Here is a 22793-nt window from a genome sequence, read left to right as displayed (position 1 = left end):
TATTATCTTTATTTTCATTCTCCTTGAGGTTTGACAAGAGGATGAATAATATTCTTACTCATATTCTAAATGCAACTAATTGTTAAACAATGTCTTAGGAGAATTTCCATGTGATAGTCCTGGTGGTTACCTTATTTATATGTTATTTAATTGGATATTTTCTTCAGTAGGTCCAGCTGGTTACTACAGAAGTAATTGTGTGTATTATACAGAAGTGTCATGATCTTGCTAAATATGTTGTTGCAATTATCATTACATTTTTAAGGACCATGTAATTTGTTACACTCAGAAACTGACATAACCAAAACCTAATAATGGTACAATCCATATTTACTTCAAAGCCAATGGGAGGATTACCACTGAGTTAAGTGATAAGGTGATTCCCTCTTAATAGCTTGCTTCTGTGCATATTTACTTAAACATTCCACACTGTTCAGTGGGACTCATTCCTACAAGGATGTAGTCTTGTACAACAGAAGCATTAATTATGCTGTTTATGTCCTTATACATACACAGAGGATACTGGCATAAATACATAGAAACAACAAAAATGCCAATTTACACATGTATATCAAAGACTGGTATGTACTATGTAATTTTGAACTGACTTTAAAAACAACTTTTCTAAAAAGGTCATTGCTTGTCCATATTCTTCAGTTTAGGGGCCAAGCCTAAGAATGGTTAGACAGGAAAAAAACTCTTACAACTCTCAGCATTCTCCAGCCAGGGAACTGAAGGGCTTTTTAAATTTTTGCTTTGAACAGACATAGGATTGTGCTGTAATTCAATTATCTGTAATTATTCTGAAGTTGCCAGGAGATTAATCTTATAATAAATGACAAAATTACACATCACTCACAAAAAGCTTATGATTTCTTCCATTACCTTGTATATATTATTAGTAGTAGTACTGGTAGCAGTCCTCTATTCAAGTGGCTCAAGGGAACACTTAAGAAAAACAGAACAAATGAGCTGTCAACCCAACTGAACTTTTTAGAATTATAAGATGAGCTACTTCAAATTAGGTGGCCACATGACTTTAGTCATTATGTGTTGTAAACTGCCCATAGAGCTTTGGCTATTGGGTGATATAAAATAATGATGATGATTATAATTAACTAGGAATTGCTGTTACCTGTGCTTAAACATGACCTATGCTCCAGAATCACCTCTTGAAGTAAATTTTGTATAGGAATAAATGTTCTAGCTGGAACATTTAGATCAAGATGCTATAAGGATATCTAGATTGGCTTTAAGTATATGCTGTGTTAGCCTTAGTGCAAAATGAGATGGCTTGTAATACAGAGGCTACCTCATTAGAAAGGGTTTGTTTATAAGAAAATCAGTTCAGTAAACAAAAGCTCCAAATTCATAACCCCTTGTGGCCCAACTCAAGAATTACTTTGGTTTTTAAGAACCTTCTTTGCAAAAACTAATAAAAATATAAAAACTGATGGCAATACTTCTATGTCTATTAACACGGAAAATTAAACATTTTAATATATGAATAATTTTCAATAAATGCTGTTGCAATTATGAATTCTATCAAAATGACAAAAGAGAAACAACCTAGCTATTTAAAACAAGAACAGATGATTATTTTAAAGCTAGACTGTATGGGAAAATGAGCAAGATTATTTAATAATTTTATCGTAACTGCAATAGCTTTTTTGCAGTTTCTCTGCTGTTGGGGGTGGGGTGAGCTTAATAGTCCCAGTATCTTAAACCATTTGTCTGAAATTTAAGGAAATATACAGAACTTCTAAGTACAGTTATAGCTTATGTGACTCTCCTATGAAGTATAAAGAAGAGGGGGGCATATCAAACGCCCAACAACTCACTGTACGTGTACAGGTAGCTTGTAAACAAATATGAGTAATTTCCCTGGCCATCCCTATGAGATAAACTAAAGATGGTGTTTAGATTCATAAGCAGAAACCCTGCAAAGATTGGATGTATTCACAAAATATAATTGAGGAGGTATGTCCACTCAGAAATAGAGGGAGATAGCGAGAGTTTGCTTTCATGTAAGAAAGAACAAAACCTCCTTAAAATTATGCTACAAATAAAGATTAGTTGGATCACAGGAAAAGCATCGATAACTATGGTAGACAGAGCTCCAAGGAGAGGAGCGGGTTGAAGGAAGGGTGGGGGGAATTGGACGTTGAACTCGTAACTGCAAGAGCAGCTACAACAACGCCTTTCCTCTTGCTTGCTCTAAGCAGAAAGCAGCAGCTCGCCTTGAGTTGCAAGATCAGCTGAGCGCGGCTATCACGTGGGTGGCGTGTCGAAGGTCACAGCGCGGCTCACAATGGAGCTGTCGGAGTCTGTGCAGAGTGGCTTGCAGATCCTGGCTGATCGTGGCTGCTTCTCCCCCAAAGCCTACGCGGCTCTACTGGAGGCTGCCTTCCAGAGTTTGCTGAGCGGCCAGGCCTCCTTAGGTAAGTGTTGGGTCGCTGTTCCTCGAGCAAAAAGCCATAGCCAGCAGGAATTTGAAGCCTGCGGTGCTCCCTTGGGAGCCGGAGAGAAAAAGAGAAAACAACCAAGGCGAAGGAAGGAAGAAAGAGGTGGGGGGCTCCTTTCTTGAGCTTCTCTCCCCCCGCCAGTCCTGACGCATTGTTATGCCTGGCTGTTGTGTCCCTGCACGATCGCTTCCCCTGAAACGCAGGAAGTGTCCCCAGCCCCGAGCAGCGTTAAATGTAACCACCCACAGATTGTCTTCTCTCTTTGTCTGTTTTCTTTTTGTTGTCGTTCCCCTCTCTCTCTCCTCCATTTCCCTGCGGTTGTCATTTCCTTGCAGAAATGTAAATGAGTCTCTCGCTCGGTCGTGGCCTAAAAGCGAGTGTGAAGCCTCTGTCCCGAAAGCCGAGAGCCTGTAGTTGTTGAATGTGGTATCCCCACCCCCAATTTACATTCGTTGTCGGATTATTTCCATCGCTTTTAGTGGGTGGGAGCGGTTGTTGTCTGGCAAGTGATTCTCAGCAATTCTAGGCTCATGAATGCTGTCGATTTTGCAAAGGTCAGGCTTGTAAACGGATTGATTTATTTTGGAAGTACCATGGTACTAGCCTCAAGATCAGGCTTCACAAATGGTGTGTGGTTTTGTGTACATACGTGTATGCAAGGTTGTAAGGAAGAAGTTGTGCTTTTTTTCTGGGCCCGTTCTGTGCTTTATGTTAAATTCTTCACCGGTAATCAGCAGCTGCATGCACCAAAGCGATCTAGTTAGGCCGTCCGCTTCGCGCAGCGAGGAAAGAAGGGGGTTGTTTTCTGCCGTTTGCCTTTCTGCAGCGCTTGCTTTGAAAACGCGCGGCCTCCGGTAGGAACTAGTTTGCACTGCATTTGTTGAATAACAGTTCTATTTACTTAGATGGGATTCAGCAAAATTTTTTTAAAAAGTTAGAATTTTTGTGCCTAGACGAATTTATAGCCAGATCTGAAGTGACACGGTGTTTGGACTTAGAAAAGCGAACTTAATGCCTGTGTTTTCAATGAACCTTCATATGGCACTCAAAATCCTTCACAAAATTATTCTCAACTACTGATGTATTTGCAAATTGGTAGTCCTGGGCGGGGGGGATTTTTCCTTTCCTTCCTGAAATCCCCAAATTAGAGAAAAATATTCCAAAAGCATTTATTTTATTTCTGTAGTTCTGTAGTTTAATTTGTTCCAGAAGTCCGGGCTTGGCAGTAAATTCCAGGAATGGATTGCATATAAAAACAGATAGGAAAGGGAAAACCAAGACATTGTGTTTTAGAAAATGAGATTTTACTTTCCCTTTCTATGCCACATTATGATCTAGTGGGATAAATCCAGATCAGTTGATACTGGAACAACTGAGGTCAGGTACTGACCTTTGTGAAAAGGTATTCATTTATGATGTGAAGGGAATCAGAGTTCCCCAGTATTACTTGTGGCTTTTTTTAATGTACAGAGACTTAAGGAAACAAAATCCTGGATTTGTTTATAATGGTAATTTTAAATCTTGCCAATATGATATACACTGTTTGCCCAGCTGCTATAATTGTACTGTGCTACAGGTACCTGCATGGAGGGAAAGTTTTCCATAACACATATATTTCAAACTTCCCTTTGAAGTATATCATCAACAATTCATTTATTTTTAGATCACCCAGACTTGAAACATATTGATCCAGCAGTATTAAAATATTGCCATGCAGCAGCTGCAACTTGTATAGTGGAAGTTGGAAAGCAAAAAGCTGACAAATCAGCCATAAGGTATTCCCATTTTAAAGCCCTTCAGTTTCTTACCAGTTGCTATAAATCCTATTTTTACTGGCTTTTAAGCTAATACATCTTTTTCTGGTTTTCCTTTTAGCACCTTTCTAGAAGATTGTAAGTTTGACAGAGAAAGAATTGAACAGTTTTGCACTGAATACCAGGTTTTCAAGCCCATTTTTATCATCTTTGACTTATCTTTTCAGATTTTTTTAAGTCTGTAAAAACTGGCAAACTCTTGTTTTTTTTCTTCCCCTTCTTGCTTTTAACAGAAAAATAAAGATACTTTGGAAATCCTATTGGGAAGGTATGTCAAGGGAAATCATTTTAATACTTTAAGGCTGTAATTCTAAAAATATTTACTATGGAGTAAGCCTCTTTGAATAGAAAAATGCTTGCTTCTGAGTAAACAAGTTTAAGATTTTGTTAAGTTTAAACATACCTTTACAGTAATGATATAAAGGACTACTAGAAAAGAAACAGTAAAAAAAATCTGCAGAAGTTACATAGTTGAGGTAACCTGTTCCCTGAGTTCATATTTGATATATACTAATGATGTATGGAACAAGAAGGGGTTTTTCCCACCTAAAAATGTATACAACATGTTGTTGAACATAACATACTCCAACAGATAATCATTGTGTTCTTCAGTATAGGCAGATGTCCACCACACATAACTGATGTTTGTTGGCGTTTGGAGTATCAGATCAAGGTAATTGAAACCATATGGGTATTGATTAATTCTGCTTCCTTTTTACCTGCTAAATTCTTATTCTCCCCCCCTTTCTTATCACTTTAGACCAATCAACTTCATAAAAATTACCACCCTGCCTATCTGATGACCTTAAATGTAGAGGTACTGTACCAATCTTTAGCATCTTGCACCATTAGTATTAAAGATTTCTTTAGGCTTTGCCAACTATTAAACTTCTCATGTTTGGAATTTTTGTTGTTTTTAGAATAGTGACTCAAGATCTCACCCAGATATTAATTTCAGTTGTTCTATGGAGCAGTTACAGGTATTTCTTATCACCTTTGTGTGTGTGCTCTCTTGGGTGTCATTAGAATGACATTTTCTGTCAGGAAACCACCAAAAGTAAACTTTGCAAAAAGTACAGTGTGAAGTGATGGACCATGTCATATAGTTCTTAAAATATACTGCAAAAATACTTGCTTTTGTACTTTCTCAATATGGGATTTAAAAGCTTAATGACATAATATGTAGTGTCTTGTAAGAGTAGCTTTTTGAGGGGCAAAAAGTCTTAACTGGATATCTAAAAGGGAAGGTCACTTTATACTTCTATATATAGTGGAAGCACTGTGGAATTTGGCTTCTTCAAATTATTGAAGAATTGTAAAGTATGTTCTTTAAAGTTTACATAGTTCACAACAAGATAAATATGAACTTAAAATCTAATCCGAGTCTTTAAAAAAATTAAGGCTGCAATCTTATGCACCTGAGAGAAAGTTCCACTTAACACAATGGGACTTGGTTCATAACAGATTACTGTTGTAATGTTACCTGCCCAGTCCTGTAGATGTCTACTTAAAATTAACTTCTATTGTATTCAATAGGATTTGCTTCTAGGTAAATTGTATAAGATTGCAGCCTAAACAAAGCTTGAGTAGCTGTGAAAAGTAATCAACAGATATGAGTTACAACTTGAATTTTGAAACAATTTAAATATTAAGTTTTCCTTGCCACATTTATTTGAAGATTTAAAAATAATATACTGTACCTCTGAGTAAATATATTTTGGACAGCAGCATTAGAAATGTATTGGATCAATTGAATTGTTTATGTTCCATTAAATAGTAAGAAAAATAGCAAACTTTTCAATCTGATACTTAACAACCTCAGTTATTTATACCCTGCTCTATATTTAGTTAGGCATTTTCATTTTAAATGTGTCAATGTTATTAGCACAATATTTGCATAGAGAACATTCATCATATAACATTTACTAAAAGATATAGCAGAGAGATTGTATGTTTCTTTAACATGTTGAACCATAGACATCGTTAATGTGTTAGACACTGAGTTTTACACATGCAAATTTGATATCCTTTGATGACAGACTTTCACAGAACTTTATGCAAGCAACAAGATTATTTAGCAAAAGTATTCTAAACTTCTTACTCTATGTTTTAGGATTTAGTTGGAAAACTAAAAGATGCAGCTAAAAGTCTAGAGAGAACAACACAACTTTAATTGCAATCTGCTGGATCCAAGAAGAAGAAAAATCACTTGTTTCTTCTTTGAATAATAATGATTTTTCCTTATTCTATTTATTTCCCAGAACTTTGATAAATCTTTGGCCATATTGAAATGGAATGTTCTGCTTTCTGGACAGTATTACAAGATTTGTGTGCAGTTCTGACTGTCACATTTGTTAATATCTTGCCTTATAAAAATGTTTATTTCTTAGATTATTAGACAACTGTCTCCTTTCTCCTTCCCCCTTTTAAATATCTGCCCACTGTTCTGTCTTGCACTCTCTTGAAGATTTCTTCATTTCTTCTTTCTCATTTCACCATGTCTAAGCTCTAATAAATACAATGAATTATTTTGTGTGTTGTGTCAGTCTATAATACTGTGTTTTTGTTGAGGAGGGGAGGAAGGTTGGATTCTCATGAGGTCTCCAATATAAGAATCAATGTTCAATGTTTAACCTCCACAGCTAAAATTATTTTAAAGGGCTGGGGAACTCTGAATCTCGGCAAGCTCCATTGTATTGTAATTAAGTAGTCAGCCCCTTGTATCATGACTTCAACAAAATGAGATACAACTTCTTTTTAAAGTGATTCACATGCAAAGGTTCATCTGCTTCAACTCAGATTTACTCTAAAAATATTCAGTAGTTTATGCAGATAGACAATGGCCGGAGTGCCGTTAATTGCACCAGTCCATCCCTTTTCACTTCAATGCAGTTGAATGGCAATAAATGGAATGTGACCAGCGTTGTCTCCACAACTTAAAACAACCCCCCCCCCCATTCCTACCCTCACCACCATCTCACAATGTGGGTAGAAACTGCTTTCCCAGTTAGCAATTACACACCCAGTCTGGGAAAGGAGTAGTGATGCGGTTCTGGTATATTGCGGGGGTAGGGGGAGAAATCAGAGTTCCCATTTCGTTTTCATCCTCTTGAACACACTATGCCATTTTGAAAAGAACAAGAGAAATTGCCTACCTGTGTTGAAGGGTTCTTTGCTAGGAGGGGATGACACCCAGTGTGTCTGGAGAGAGTCCAGCAGCCATAGGAATTTGCTATTTTATTCTGATACTATGAGCCTTAAAAGCATAATGTCCATGCTCTTACATGCATAATACTTTCTCATACGTCTCCATGCATGGCAGAGGAGAGTGAGGGAAACAAATCCACTAGTTTACTCAATATTCCAAGAGGGGCACTTCTGCAGTGCTAAAATCTGAGTAGCTGGTATTGAATTTGCATGTGCAATTTCCATGATGAAATGTTTAAAGAAAAACCTTGAATGATCCATAGTAGCCATTCTAGGCTACTATATTTGTTTCAGTCAAGAAAGGAACAGCAATTGCCATTACAGACTGATGGCATGATGAGGAATGAGAACAAGAGTAACAAAAATATTACCACAGCATTGCTTAGATTCATACAAACAGGAGTCCCTGTTTTTGCTTTAAGTGGTGGGAGCATACAGGAGGAGGTATGTTCTTTTATCTCCCTTTGTTTCGGGGTGATAAAGTGGCTTAAGGATAACAGATTTGGAAAACCAAAAACCATATCTACTTTTGGTTGATGCTACTGTAAGAAAGGAACTTTCTCTGCCTTTGGTTGAGATGGAGTAGTGAGGTGAGGCAAGCCCCATGGTGGTATTTTCATCTAGGATGACAAAGTTAAGCCAAAACTTCCGGCAGATTTTAGAGCCCAAGATATGGCAGTATTTCATTCAATGGCTCTTCCTTGCACCAGTGTTGGCATCCTGTGTGGAGCCATGGATCCCATTTGTAAGCTTTGAACAAAGCATATATGGGTGCAATCGTTCAACCAGTATCTCCCTCAGTGATGGAAGTTGAAAGCTGAAAGCGTTTTCTCTATGAATAGTCTTCCAGGAGTGTTGAATTTCTCCTTCCATTGTAATCATGGCATAGAAAAGAATGCTAAATTCTCTCAGTTTACCAGTTCCGACAGAAACTGGGGCTGGTGACAATGTTGTATCTGTTGTGACACACACTCGGGGATCAGATTGTCAGGTGGAGGTGTAAACTGTGGGTGGGGGGCACTTGTATTGATGGTGGGCTAGGGAGTGGGTGGATAGTATGGTGTTTTCTCTGGTGTTGATAGCAGCCCAAGCTTGCCATTAACACTGAATGTGAGTTTTCTCTCAGACGTCAGTGGGAGGTGGATTGTGCCCCGTGTCTGTCTTCGATACCAGGCTCACTGCTTCGTAAGGGAGTATTTTCTGTGCCAGCCCTTCTTCGATTATATGGCTGGTTGTGCGCTGAGAGCTACCGGCTCACTCTCCGTCCTACAGTAAGTCGTCGTTCCTCTGGAGCGTTGCTGAGAGGGGTCCCTCAGACTGGACCCCCGTTCCTACCGTGCCTTGAAATCGTCAAGCCGAAGTTTTGCCTGAAATGGAGAGTAGGAGTAAACCCAGCTCCCCTCAGGGAAGGAGCTCCAAGCGTGGTGTTTGCTCTCAAGAAATGTTTGACGTCGTTGGTCGTTATAGATGCGTCTTGGCCAGAAGAAGACAAGGGGTGATGTGAGAAAGTGCGAGTGTCCCCTCTTCGAATTCGTTCTTCCAGGCTCCTGAAAATGCTCACCCAGAAGTAGAAAAAAGCCTCCACCCAACCTCCATTACCTGGGTCTGTACCCAAGGCGCGCGCGCCATTTGGAGGGATTCTGCCCATGTGTACTGGAGAAGAAAATTGTGTGACTGAGCGAGCAAACGTTTGACAAAGAAAGTGTACAAGAGTATAAGTCGGTGTGGGGGTGGGGCGAAATGGCGAGAATCTGTGGTAAGGTTGGACTTGTGCCGGCCGCGGTGGCGGCGGGGAGGTCTGGAAGGAATTTGTTACCTAAATGTAGTAACACTCGCTGTGACGAAACATGAGGTGGCGGAGCTCGTGTAGCGAAGTGGATTTTTACGCCGAAAGAAGGCGGGAAGTGAGAAGGCGTGTCTAAAGCCAGGAAGAAACGTACCAAGCCGGTCAAAATGGGTGGCAGGCTAGCTTTGAGGAGCAGGGGGCGGGGGGCGTTTGAACACATTGAACAAATTAAAATATAAAGGAAACAAAGGAAAACAAAGACCTCAGGCTTCTTTGGGGTTGTGAAATAAAGTGTAGGACCAGCCTATTGTGGGGGTGGAAAGTCTAGGTTGGTCATCGAAGGCATTTAGGGCAGGAGAAAAAACGGAGAGGGGGGCTGAGATCAAAGCACAGGCAATGTGTGTGAGGAAGAGGGTGGGTATGTGGGGAGAATTTACCTGAAGGGAAATGGGATCGGGAACCTTTGGATATCGCTGAGAGAAAGAAAGGAAGGAGAGAAAGGTGGGGAAAAGAAGGAGGATAGTTTTGAAGGATTCGCTCATGAACTCTCCGCACGTGAGACTACTGTGGTCAATGGAAGGAGAAATGAGTCGAAGACAAAGGGCTGGAAAACACCAGGTAGAGAATGAGCTTGGGGAGGGGGGGTGCACTGTATGGAGGCAGAAGTGATGGGATACCTGCAGGGCTGAGCAGAAGACACCGTAGGAGAAGCAGAGCGGAGGTGAGAGAACTGGAGGATTGAATGTTCAAGGCGGGAAAACGTAAACGGAAGACAAGGAGTGAAGGTGGAAGCTCGGAGACGAAGCTCAGGACTGTGTTTCGGCGGCACGTTCTCTCTTCCAACTTCTATGGCCCCCGAAAATAAACGACCCGCATAAAATCTCCATGGGGTCACGAATGTCTTGCCCACGATGCCTTGGGTGGTGTGAAAAGAATCTCAGGCATGGGTACATCACGTGGAAGATCAGCAGAAAGTCTGAGCGTGGACGATGAAGAGCTTTGTCTGTTTGCACAGAAAGAATAGACGGGATGCTTTGAAGAGGAAACCTTGGGTGCCATAATCTTCAGCTTTTAAAATGGTGGGCTCTAGAGACTGGGCAACCACTGGGGGAACGGGAAGGGCTACTCTGCGATAGGCGAAAAGAGCAGCCAGGGTAGGCTTGAGACTCGGAGGGTTTCGATGGGGAAATGGACTAAGCCAATTTATTGCGTCTTGGAGAGAGAAAAGGGGGGGAGTGTTTTTCTGTCTTGCTTTCAAGGGCTAGATGTCGGTCAGTGGTAGTAAATACTGAAAAGAAAGAAGCCGCGCGCGCGCGCGTGTTACTGTTAAGAGAGAAAGAATGAGATTGCGCGTGTGAGGTGACAGGGTGTGTGAAATGTGGGGAAGGAGGGAAAACGTGGAAACAGAATGGGCACAGAGTGTGTCGTGCGGGGTGGGTGTGTATGTATACAAGGGGAGAAAAGGAATAGTGCATTGTATGCTCTGTGCGCGCGCGCGCGCGCGCGCGAGAGAGAGAGAGAGAGAGAGAGAGAGAGAGAGAGAGAGAGAAGGGGGGGCGGGAGGAGGTGGAACAGGCAGCAGCGTGAGTGCCGTGGAGAAAAGGAGGACTGGGCGAAGAGTGTGTGCGCGCGCGCGCGCGCGTGTGGAGCGGGGAGAGGAGGAGGACCAGGCAGAGCGCGGGGCGGGGGAGGGGAGGGGAGGGGAGGGTGGCGCGCGGAGGGAGGAGGCGGCCGAGCCGCGGGATTGGGTCACAGCGAGGCTGACGGGCCCGACTACACCGACACTAATTCCCAGGCCACCCTTAAGGAATGAGGCGCCCCACGTGACGCTGGCGGGGCGGGCGAACTCTGAGCCATTTTGGGGACGGTGTCAGTTTCCACTGTGTGCCTTCAGCACTGGAGTCCCCCACCACACACACACCTCGTTCGCCACTCTCCTCCTCCGCTCCTCCACAGCAGCTATGAAATAATATATATGTGTATATGCATGGGAGAGGGAGAGGGAGAGGGGGAGGGAAGGGGCGAGGAGAGAGGACTCCACAGAGACGGAGAGCAAGACAAGGGGAAAGAGATTGACGGGGGGGGGAGTGAGAGGGAGCGCGAGTGCAGAGCGAGAGACAATGGCTTGCCGCTGGAAGAGGAGCGAGGCGACCCATTAGGATTAGACCGATTTTAAGATCCCAGCACCGGAGCCACGCATTTAAGGGGGGTGGGGTGGGGTGGGGGAGAGAGCGAGAGGAGAAAAGGAAGAGGAGGGGAAACCGAGCGCAAACTCGGAGGGAGACGGAGGGAACCTGGAGAGGTCAGTGGAAGAGGAGGAGGAGGAGGAGGAGAAGGAGGAGGAGACCCCGGGTGTTTTTGGAACTAAAATGAGCTGAGCGCGGCGGCGGCGGCGGCGGCGGCAGCAATACGCTTATTGCAATTGACAGCGTCTGCAGTTCATTTCAAGATGGCCGCTTGGCTCACATTCATTTTCTGCTGAACGACTTTTAACTTTCATTGTCTCTTTTGGCGGCTCCGATCGTCACCCAGCAGCTCCTTTTCGCGGGTATGTACCAGCGGGCGTGCTCTGTGGCCCGGGCCGGAGGGCGGCGGGGGCTCGGCGGCGGTTTTCGGGGGCTGAGGGAGGCTGCGAGGGGGAGCTAGGTGTCCCCAAGCTTTCCGTATGGGAAAAGCGCTGACAGTCTCGCTTCAGCCACGCTCGCTCGCTCGTCCGCCCGCCCGCCGCCCGCCCGCACCGAGACGTTCCGCCGCCGCCGCCGCCGCCGCCGCCGCCGCCCGTGCTCTCAATTTCGTTACGCACCCAGGCTTGCAAATTTTAGTTCCTTTCTTTCCACAGGCTGGCCCGAAAATCTTTCTGGGCGCAGGGTCCCCGAGGAGGATATTTATATTTTCAGCCCCTGCTAGCTGTTCGGGCGCAGACCTCTTTGTTTAAATGCAGATTTTGATTGAACGGGGACAGTTAATGGAATCTGGAGCTGCCTGGGTCATGGGATGGCGATTGCTTCCGAAAGAAACGGGTCGGTCGGGGTTTTCCAAGCCAGGTAGTGTGCCCATTTTATAGAGATGGGTCCAGCGGGGGGTGGCGATCCCTCTGGAGGGTTCGTTGTACCCATGGGGACTTCTAAAGAAATGTTATTAACTTAAGTTCCGCGAGCACTTGGGCTGGAACTGAATGGCTTGTAAGATGGCGGTTCTCACTTCGCTTCAAGTGTGGCCCCTTTCATTTGTGCCTAAAATGCAAACGTTTCTAGCCTTGGGGAGGGCAGGGCAGGACAAAGATGGAAAAATAACTTTTGGGGAGAGCTTCTAGCCTGAGTGTGTTGATCGCGAAGAAGTTGCCCAGTGCATATTGGGAGAGTTGGGGAAACTGAGGCGGTGCGACCTGCAGGATCTTCTAGACTGGCTTTCTTTTATTTAGCTGATGTTGTCCCCGTCCCCCCCCCCCCCCCCCCCCCCCATCCTTCTAGACTGGACAGAGGCATCTTAGCTGAAAGATCTTACTAGTATCTGAAACGTGATGATTGTGCTTCTCGCTCTTCTGGCTTGGTGTGCCTAGCACAAAGAAACTTGGTTGTGCCTTTCATCTAAAACCACTTGGCCTTGGCAATGCAGTCCTTGCAATGCCCCCATTTTTGCTCTTTTAATATTTTGTAGGAAACAAGTCAGTAACCCCAAATCAAAGTTTCTCTCCCCACAAGTAAAATGTAACTTTGCCTCCAAACTTGGAGATTTAGGCATGTGGTCACAGCATCTTCATGGTATTTGCAAAACCTCTACAGTTAGTTAATCTTATTAAAATAGTTTTAAGTTAAATGTTTAAAACTAGTCTGTTTGAAAGGATCTTCCAAGGACTGGAGATATTCTAGAAATGCAATCTTGTAGGAAGCGGTAGAAAGGAGACTGGGTTGAATGTGAAGGCTTTTGTTGGAAGTTGGATGCTGAGATAGCTGTGGCTGAGCCGCTACTTTGCTTATAGGCGACAAGCTGGAGAGTTCCCTGCGCTACTTTCAGGAGTTTGCTTGTGCTGCGCACACTGGTGTCTTCTGCTGCAGTGTGCTTGCACATACATGTCAACCTGATCCGTGAAGGGATGGGCACAGTTTTTCAACAGAGATGGACATGCTTTGCTTTTAGAATCACTTTTCCACCTACAGAAAAATGGCTTTAATCACTTTCAGGAATTAGCTCCATCAGAGCTGATCTGTGTCTAAAGCACACAGCTTTACTCATTCCAGCATATCTGGTCTCTGGGTAGCCTCGGCTACATTGGTAAGTGAAGGGCTACCAATGCTGCTGCTCTGTGCTAATTCACAGAGTGCCCCCAGGCATGCATATCAGGGCTTGCCCCTACTTTTTTCAGTTTGAGGTAACCCATGTAAGGCCTCCCAGACTTTCAATTGACTGTCATAGCATGTTTTTACCCTTCCTTTCTTGTTATGGTTGAATGTGTGTCTGGGAAGGACTGGGTCTGCAAACAAAATATGTTACCTAGTCTTAAAAGGGGGAGGGAGTTGTCTTGACTAGTATCTACACAGGACATCAACATGGGGGTGAGGGTGGGAAACGAACCTTCAGGGGAGGGGAAAGGGAATAGATGCTCAAACTCCACTCCTAAGCATGTTAGTGTGTTTGGCAATGAGATGCTCTTATATTTATATCTGTGATGTATATGAATAGAAAGGGGCATGTACATTGGTGTCTTCCAGTGAGAAAAGCGTCTTCTTGCTTTGATTCAGTTTGTCGGTTTAAAATTCCGGCTTTCAGAGATACCTCCAACCATGCCCTGGGGGAGAGGGCTCACTTGGGTAATAAATAATATGCGGTTAAGGGGCAGCTTCGACCAAACAAGCGTCACGGTTGATTTGAGTTTTCTTCCACTTAGGGAGAGAGGCTGTTTCCGTGAAATAAAACATGTGTTAGTATCTTCTGAAGGATTACGTTGCCTCCGTGTCTCAGTGCTGCAGAAGATTTTTAAGCCAACCGATTAATACAACCTGGGCTGTAGTTTATTTTGTAATTATGAGATATTTAAGATTGCCTGCACTCTCGGCTTGTACAAATAAAAAGAAGAAAGTTGGGGTGGGTGTGGAGAAGGCGATGATTCGTGCCAGACAAACTTAAGAACCCTTCCTCCTGGATGAAGGGGACGGCAAATCTAGGAGTACCCAGAAAAGAGGCTAGCGAGGTCCAAGGAGGTGCGGCTTCCCCCTCTGTGGATGCTGTTGGGGAGGTCTCTCCAGGACCAGCGCTCAACGTATTCGTGAGCCGAACCTCCCTGCTGCACGCGGGACTGAGGCCAAGGCTGTTGCCGCCCTCCCTCCTTTTCGCCTGTTCTCCAGACCTCTTTCGCTTCGCTCTTTCAAACATTTTGGATACGGCTGGTGCTGTAGACAAACAACAGTTTTCCCAGCGCAGCATTTGCCCTTTTTCTCTCCCGCCCCCACCCATCTTCTCTTCCTCCTCTCCCCTCCAGTCCCGGGGCTTGCAGAGAGAGGCCGTCGGAACAAGTGAAGCTGCTTGCTAAGGTTGCTCGTTGGCTCTGCTCCGGGCAATCCCAGCAACGTCTTAAACTCCTCCCGCCCCCTCACCGCCCCTTTTTCTTTTTTTTCCTTGGGCAAGTTTGGCTGGAATTCATGGCTCTTTTGGAAGCGGAGAAGTATTTTGTCTCGACTCGACTGTGGTGGGTTCAGAAGAAGGAGGATATCTGCTAAGATCAGGAAACTTAACCTGTGCTCTGGGTGGCGGCGACGGAAAAGGGGAAGGAACACTCCCCCCACCCCGTCCTGACCTGATCGCGCCGTAAATTATTCGCCGAGCCTGGCCGAGGGCTGCCTGCCTGCCTGCCTGCCTGCCTGCCTGCCTGCCTGCCTGCCTGCCTGGGGTGGGATCGTGGGGCTGGGGGCAGGCGTCTGCCTGCGGCTTCTCTCCACTTCCCCTCGCAACCTGCAGCTCCAAGATGAGGCGCAACTGTGCGGCGGTGGGGCTCGCACTTGCAAACCTCTGGAAATGACATTGGCGGCTGCCAGTTTTCCCGCTCGTCGCTGCGCCGCGCTTTGACAAGGTGTGGGTCGAGGCGCGCGCCGGGACCGGCGACCGCCTCCTCCGGCGAGGCGATTCCCCGCGCAAGGCAGCGTTGACCGGCCTGTTGCAGAGGCCGGCGGGAGACCTGCGCCCCGTTGAGGTCGCCTCCCCGGCGTGCCCGGCGGAGTGCCCGGAGCCTCGGCTTGTGGCAGCGTCCCCTGACGCGGCGGAGCGGAGCGGAGCGGAGCCCAGCCAGAGCGGAGGGGCGCAGGGGAGCGCGGCGGCGGCGTGGGCTCAGCTGCCGCCGCCGCCGCTTTCTTGCCCCGAGTCGACGTGGATGGAGGCCCCCGGGAGGAGCCTCTCGCTTCGGCCTGGCGCAGACCCCAGCGCTGGCTCGGGCCGCCTCCGAGGCCTCCCACCGCCAGCGCCGCTCCTGGCCTCCCTCCGCCGGCCCCCACCCCGTCCCCTTGGCTCCCAAAATCCGGCGGCGGCGGCGCGGGGGGAGCGCGGCGAGGGGGACGCGCTGTCCCTAGCAAGACCCCTTTCCCGGGCCCACCCCCGCCACGCCCCTCCGCGCCTGCCCTGCCGCGGCGCCCCGAGCCCCCTGCGGGCTCCTCCGGGCTCCCCTGCGCTGGAGGCGGCGCTGGAGCCCCACGACCCAGCCCCCCCGGCGTGGCCCCCCGGCCCCCCGCCCCCAGAGCCCCCCCGCGCCACTTCTGGAAACATCCTCTTCGGCACCGCTCCCCCTCCCCTCCCCCTCCCCCCGGCCAATCCGGGCCCCTCCCCCCGCTGCGCTCCGGGCGGTGGCAGGATGCCAAGTGTAAGTGTAAGTTGCTATAGCAACCCTTCGCTCGCTCGCTCGCTCGGTTCCGAAGGCGCCGCCGTCCCGAGCCTGTTGGGCTGGCGGCAGCGGCGAGGCAACCGGGAGCCAGGCAGCGACGCGGCGGCGGCGGCGGCAGCAACAGAGCCCAGTTCCGGTGGCCGGCCCGATCCGCTCCCCGGCTGTGCACGCTGCGCGCCTTGCCCGGGCTCGTCGATGCTGCCGGCCCTTGTGCAGAGGTGCGGCGAGGCCCGATCTACCCAGGCAGCCCGCCAGCCCGCCCTCCTCCGCTCGCTCGCTCGCTCGCTCGCTCCTTCCTTCCTTCCTTCCTTCCTTCCTTCCTTCCTTCCTTCCTTCCTTCCTTCTCTGTCGCCACCGCTGTGGCCACAGCCGCTCCCCCTTCTCGCCGGAAATGCCCAGGGCAGCGTCCGCAGTTGCACCAGGATCGGGCTCCGTTTCTTCTCCCCGCACTCATACCTTTGCCACCGTGATCGAGGTGCCCGGGGCGCCACGGGAAAGGGGCCCCCACGAGCCTTCTGTGAGTCTCCCGTGGGACGGCCGCCGCCGCCCCATTCCCGGGTCAGCCGATGCGGGAGGGGGAGGGCAGGTGGGCACTGGGCAGAACAGCGGCCCCCTCTCTCCTTGCAGGCACTGCCCTCCCCGCTGCCTGGCTTGGCAGCTTCCCTTTTGCACTGCCCTCTTCCTCACTTTAAACACAGGGGTGTGTTTTTTCCTCCTCTTAGGCGGGGTGTACGTTTAAGTCGGGGAGGGGGCAGAAGAGATGTGTTGGAACCGTGCCTCCCCCTCCCTGTGCCCCATGTGGCTCTTAAACGCTCCTCTGTGTGTATATTTCAGAGCTGCCTATTTTTGCGCAAAAATGCATCGCACCACCCGAATCAAAATCACCGAGCTAAACCCCCATCTCATGTGTGTTATCTGTGGAGGGTACTTCATTGACGCAACCACCATCATCGAGTGCCTGCACTCCTGTAAGTACTGCTGCCTGGCTGCTTCTCACCTAGCCTCCATTACCCAAATCCAGAGAAAGGAGTGATCCCATTAGCCTCTCTTGATGCCAGTCAGAAGAAAAGGGTACCCTGTTTCCTATGCTGCTGCTGTTTTCTGCAGCCTTGAAAACTTGTCCTATATGTTTTAGAGACAGTTTTCAGCTCTTGAAGATTTAGTCATTATCTTTTATTGATATGAGATGGTTCACTTTTGTGATTCTCAGTTTAGCAAAAGCCAGCTGCACTACAGGGTTTTTTTTAAGCTAAAGAATTTATCTTGCTTTTTCTTTGAAATCTTGGTTCTTTCCATATATACTTTTTTTCCCTTTATAGTCTGTAAGACATGTATCGTGCACTATTTGGAGACGAGCAAGTATTGTCCTATTTGCGATGTCCAAGTTCACAAAACCAGACCACTTTTAAACATAAGGTAGGGAAAGGACTATGAATGTGACTCGTTTGCTGTATGCTATAACTGTGAGCTTGCACTGCTTGTGTTTGTTTGATTGCCATCTCTTTATTGAGTTCAAATCTGAAAAGAGATTACTTATGGACGTTCTTGGGTGAAGGATCAGACTAACATTTCAGTCTGGGCATTCTCTGATCCTTGTCCCTTCCTATACAATATGCTTTTTTGGGTCTGTTCTGTCCAGACTGCAAATTAATCTTCCCTTATTGCCACCCTGTAAATTTAATTACCTGATTTTCTCTAGTGCAAACTACTGATATTTGTACATGTAAAATATTGATTAAAAAGTCAATGGTTAAATTATTTTCAGAAGTCCTATTCCTTGCTGGTGATTTATTAGCTTATGACCTCTTCATTAGGTGATTGCATTTTTAACAATAAAGTAACACTGGGCCAGACAGGTTTCTAGCAAATGACAAATAATTTTGTTAAAATTGTGGCTGGCCCGAACATGAATTCAGGGTTTTTTAAGGTGTGAGATGCAGATTGAATTTCAATACTGACACAATTTTAAATGTGTATGTCTTGGAATTGTACATTTCAGATCTGATAAAACTCTCCAAGACATTGTGTACAAGTTAGTACCGGGCCTTTTCAAAAGTAAGTAAACAGTTAAACTAAACAGTCAGCACAGCACAGTACTACAATCTGCTAAGCTGGAGTAAACTAAATGACAAATATGTCTGTTCACTCAGATGAAATGAAAAGAAGAAGAGACTTCTATGCTGCTCACCCATCTGCTGATGGTAAAAGCTTCCAGTTTATTGTTTTATAGATGTAAAATGTCATATTACTCATAAACTAATGCAGTTAAATAATTTTCCCATATATAATATTTCAGTAGTAATACAGAGCACAAATTATTTAAATGTTTTATACATGCTAAGAGCAATTTCAGTATCTGTAGATATTTTATCAGACATTTCCCTTGTAACTTAAGTTTTGTTCTAATTCTTCCTGATTTGAATTTGAAAATGTAAATGACTGGACATTTCTGTGCAGCTGCCAATGGCTCTAATGAAGACAGGGGAGAAGTAGCAGATGAAGACAAAAGGATTATAACCGATGATGAGATAATAAGCTTATCCATTGAGTTCTTTGATCAAAATAGGCAAGTTGCAAAAGCAATATTTTACTCTTAACTGTATGCTTATAGGTTGCAATTCTTTGTAATCATTGTATAATTCCTCTTCCTAGACTGGAACGGAAAGGAAATAAAGAGAAAGAGAAACCCAGAGAAGAGGTAAATAAATTTCTTCCAACCTTTCTTTAGAAAAAGACAAACTTATATTACATTGGAGGGTCAACTAGATGCATATTTTAATTTCCCACAAATAAAATAACAAGAGAGGCAACTACAGTACAGAACTTTATAGTATCTTCTTGACAACTAAAATAAGTTCCATACACTTTGTCTCCAATTTTTCCTTACATAATTAAAAAAGTAAGTTATCTACAAAATTCCTAGTGAACATGCTCGATATTTTGGCCCTTCGGTTTCACTGTTCTGCATGTTAATCCAGTTATTTTGCTCCAGCGATAAGCAACTAATTGTGATTATTTCCCCACTATATTTAACCACTTTATTAGAATGAGGCTTATTGCCAGTATTTAATTATATGCATTATTTTTTCAATCAAATGCTCCTAACAGATGAATGACAAAAGATATCTACGCTGCCCAGCAGCAATGACTGTAATGCACTTGAGAAAGTTTCTGCGGAACAAAATGGACATACCAAATACTTTTCAGGTACTTTTGGCTTAAGGGGTTGGTAGAATTTCCAATACAATTTAAGATGAAGTGCTTAATTTAAAGTCATGTTCTTTATTAAATATTCTTATCAAGAACTAGTAGGCACACACTGTGTAATACTGTATGTAAGTTAGTAGTATATTTTAGTTTATATAGAAACATTTCTAAGTTAATGTAATAATCTGTTTTCAAAAAGGCAAATCAGATGAATAACCCCAGCCATTTTTCCTTTGTTCTGTCCAGGGTTGCTTGCCATGAAAGAATAATAATCAATGCCACATTTCAAACAATTTTGGAGTGAAATGTTTGTAGTCTTTTCCATGTTCCTCAAGAGTTTTGCTAATGGTTTTTGCTTCTGGGTTAAAAAAAAAAAAATAATAAAGGCCTACACTATTGGCTGTCAAAGAGTTTATGAACAATCTGACCAAAGTCTAGTGTTCTTAAAAGAGGAATTATTGCCAAATTCAATTATATTTCTGGAAAGATGCAGATCTTGGATATATGGCAGAATTTGTCCCATTTGAGACAACAAAGTTGAATAAAATTTCAGATGAAGTGAGTGATGTGAGAATCATATTGTCTGTGAGCATGTTGCTGTTTCTCCTGCTTGGCATACATCAAATGAAGCTGAATTACATTTCTTTGGCAGATCGACGTCATGTATGAAGAGGAGCCTTTGAAGGACTACTACACACTTATGGATATTGCCTACATTTACACATGGAGAAGGGTAAATACACCAAGAGCCTGCAGCTTCTCTCTGTAACTCTGAATTAGCTGTGGGAGAAAAAGTATTGCTGCTGACAATGTGTTTTTTGGGGCTTCTTTTGCAGAATGGCCCCCTCCCTTTGAAGTACCGAGTGCGACCTACTTGCAAAAGGATGAAGCTGAGCAGTCACCAGCGAGATGGCATAAACCACAGTGGAGAGTTGGAAAGTGACTCTGGGAGTGAAAAGGCGAACAGCCCTGCGGGAGGCACCCCCTCTACTTCATCCTGTGGTTTGCTTGGTCCCAGCACTCCAGTGCAGTCTCCACACCCTCAGTTCCCTCATATCTCTAGTACTATGAATGGGACTGGTGGTAGTCCTGGCAGTAACCACCACTCTTCCTTCGCCAACAGAGCCCGGAAGTCATCTATAAATGGTTCATCTGCAACTTCATCTGGTTGACACACTGAAATGCCCTCAGACTGAAAACCCCACCACTTCTTTAGAGCTCCCTTTTCTGCCCTTCTGTCTTTTTCTCTCCCTGCCATTCAGCTTTATAGAACTTAATCCACGAGTGATGATCATCCAAAATGCTTTTTTAAAAAAGGAATAAAGGACTGTCTTCTACACACATTTTGGATATTAAAATGGTGGGACCTACTGGGTGAGCATTTGATATGAACCCTACGTTGAAGCAAACAGCAACAATTTTAAAAGCAGTTTCTTAAGGACTAGCAATGAGCAACAAGGTATAAACCCTGATAAACTGGGAGCAAAAAATTGATTGTTTTCTGGGGAGGGAGGGTTGCTACCCATCCTCAACCTACTTCCTAGTTTGGACTCAGGATTATCTGGGAATGAATGCATATCATTAATGGGATATAGTTTTGCTAATCCAGACTAACTTCCTACATTTACACACTCTCAGATTGTTCATTGTTTATTTCGCTGTTTTTGTGAACTTGTAAAAGCAAGTGGATATTTTTTCCATCTTGAGATTTGTCAACAAAACCGGATTGAATATGCATAGAATGTATGCATACCTGTAGTAGCCATGCCACTGTGAATAACAATTTCTTGCTTTATTAGCCATTTTGATTTTTGTGTTGCATCCATAACTTCTCTGCTGCAGCACAGAAGCAATTTAAAAGGGAGGAAAGGAAGAAGAAACAGAAAATTACGACAACAAAAAGAACAAAGAAAAAAAGATAGATATTGTGTTTTACAACCTGTAGGTCTAAAAGCGGGTATTGCCGTTTATTTTACTGACTTGTTTAAAGAAAAAAAAAATCAAAGAAAAAGACACTGTTTTTGTAAAAATTGGATGGCATTTTGTGTTTGTTGAACAATGCCATATTGGTATATGACAAAACAAGAAGCAGTATTGTATGATATATTTATAAATACTATAAAGAAAATATTGTGTTCTGCACACACTCAATACAGTGGTTAAATTCCCAGGCTAGTTTGGTGGATGCAGATGCCCCTTATGAGGTTGTTGCTGATTTACCAGATATGAGCTCTTTTTCCCTGGTGATGTTTGAAGGTTGCAGGGCTGGAGTGCAAGCTCAAATCAGCGTTAACCTGGAAGCAATTGGCAATCTCAAAAGGATTTTACGAGCTTTGTCTTGTTCCAAGTAGTATATTATTTTTACTTTTACACAATGTGATTGTTTTAATGATGCCGGAGGGAGGAGGGGGAGGTTACAGGAGAAGTAGAAAATGGAGGAACAGGGGGGTGAGTTAACTATTTCATTCGTTCTATTATTTTGTGTGATGGGTTTGTGTTTTTTTTTTCCTTAAAAAAGCACAGGAAATCATATAAGAAGCCATAAAATACGTGGGAACCTTTGTCATTCATTATTTCTTAAGAAATCAGTAAGTCTCTGGATGAAGGCTTTTAATCTAAATTTGTTTTAATATATATGTATGTATATGGTACAGTACTAACTTGGTTAAAGATTAACAGGTACTTTGAGATCTCCAATAAGCTGTGGGGAATCCCTTTTATACAATTGACTCCTTAAGGCATTGCAGTTTGGGGGAAAAAGGAAAGTTTTCAAATGTAAGAATCATGAAGAGCCTCCCAAATACTTTTCAGTTTGTGCTTTGCTTTGGTCAAAGTGTGTGTGTGTGTGCGCGCGCGCATTCTTCACTCAGTTACACATTTGTGAGGGTGTTTATCCTATATGACTATTGTTTCATGTCTGTATGAAGAAATTGTAGCTAAACATTTCATTGTCTCCAGTCTGCAAAAGAAGCACAATTCTATTGCTTTGTCTTGCTTACAGTCATTAAATCATTACTTTTGCATATATCTTGTTGCTACTTCTTCTGATGTTCTAGACTAGTCAATGTCCAGGTTTCTTATTAACATTCTGAAGTGTAACAGGCTATTACAAGAAACCAAACACTTATACTGAGATTGGGAGCATGAAAATTTAAGTTCTGCTTAATTAAACTGAGTTTACTGCTAAGGAAGATTGTAAATTGAAGCATGTTTAATCTGGTATGTGACTTACTGGAAACATAAATGCTTATTTCCAGAGGAGTTGATTTGGACTAGGCTAGAAGTCTGCATCAACTTAATTGCCAACATTAATAGGATTTATTTTAAGGTAATGTCTCTTATGATACACTCCTATATATGTCCATTCTGAAGTAAGTCCAGCTTTGTTATGTGGGCCTACTCCCAGGTAAGTGGGTATGGATTGCCATCTTTGAATCAACGTAATAATA

The 22793-nt window shown here is 44.4% G+C and overlaps 2 protein-coding genes across 5 annotated transcripts; both read left to right on the top strand.

Moving 5' to 3' along the window:
- Positions 1-2268: 2268 nt before the first annotated feature.
- On the top strand, positions 2269-6808 carry COMMD3 (COMM domain containing 3). The gene is made up of 8 exons (XM_044425067.1): positions 2269-2441; positions 4129-4240; positions 4341-4404; positions 4513-4547; positions 4892-4952; positions 5040-5096; positions 5200-5259; positions 6393-6808. Exons 1-8 carry the CDS (start codon positions 2312-2314, stop codon positions 6450-6452), a joined length of 579 nt encoding a protein of 192 aa, XP_044281002.1. The 5' UTR covers positions 2269-2311; the 3' UTR covers positions 6453-6808.
- On the top strand, positions 2337-22367 carry LOC123020861 (polycomb complex protein BMI-1). 4 transcript variants are annotated; one of them, XM_044425066.1, is made up of 10 exons: positions 2337-2441; positions 16972-17105; positions 17457-17553; positions 18137-18192; positions 18288-18338; positions 18595-18703; positions 18790-18835; positions 19246-19344; positions 19997-20077; positions 20181-22367. In XM_044425066.1, the coding sequence occupies exons 2-10, from the start codon at positions 16994-16996 to the stop codon at positions 20514-20516; spliced, it is 987 nt and encodes a 328-aa protein (XP_044281001.1). In that variant the 5' UTR covers positions 2337-2441; positions 16972-16993; the 3' UTR covers positions 20517-22367. The 4 variants fall into 4 exon arrangements, with proteins under 4 accessions (XP_044281001.1, XP_044281000.1, XP_044280999.1 ...); XM_044425065.1 differs by lacking the exon at positions 2337-2441 and adding an exon at positions 10242-10351; XM_044425064.1 differs by lacking the exon at positions 2337-2441 and adding an exon at positions 11489-11820.
- Positions 22368-22793: the final 426 nt, after the last annotated feature.

The sequence above is a fragment of the Varanus komodoensis genome, unplaced genomic scaffold (genome assembly GCF_004798865.1).
Source record: "Varanus komodoensis strain SLA01 unplaced genomic scaffold, ASM479886v1 scaffold15, whole genome shotgun sequence".
Classification (NCBI taxonomy): domain Eukaryota; kingdom Metazoa; phylum Chordata; class Lepidosauria; order Squamata; family Varanidae; genus Varanus; species Varanus komodoensis.
The sequence above is the reverse complement of the archived record's forward strand: the minus strand, read 5'-3'. Positions and strand labels throughout refer to the sequence as shown.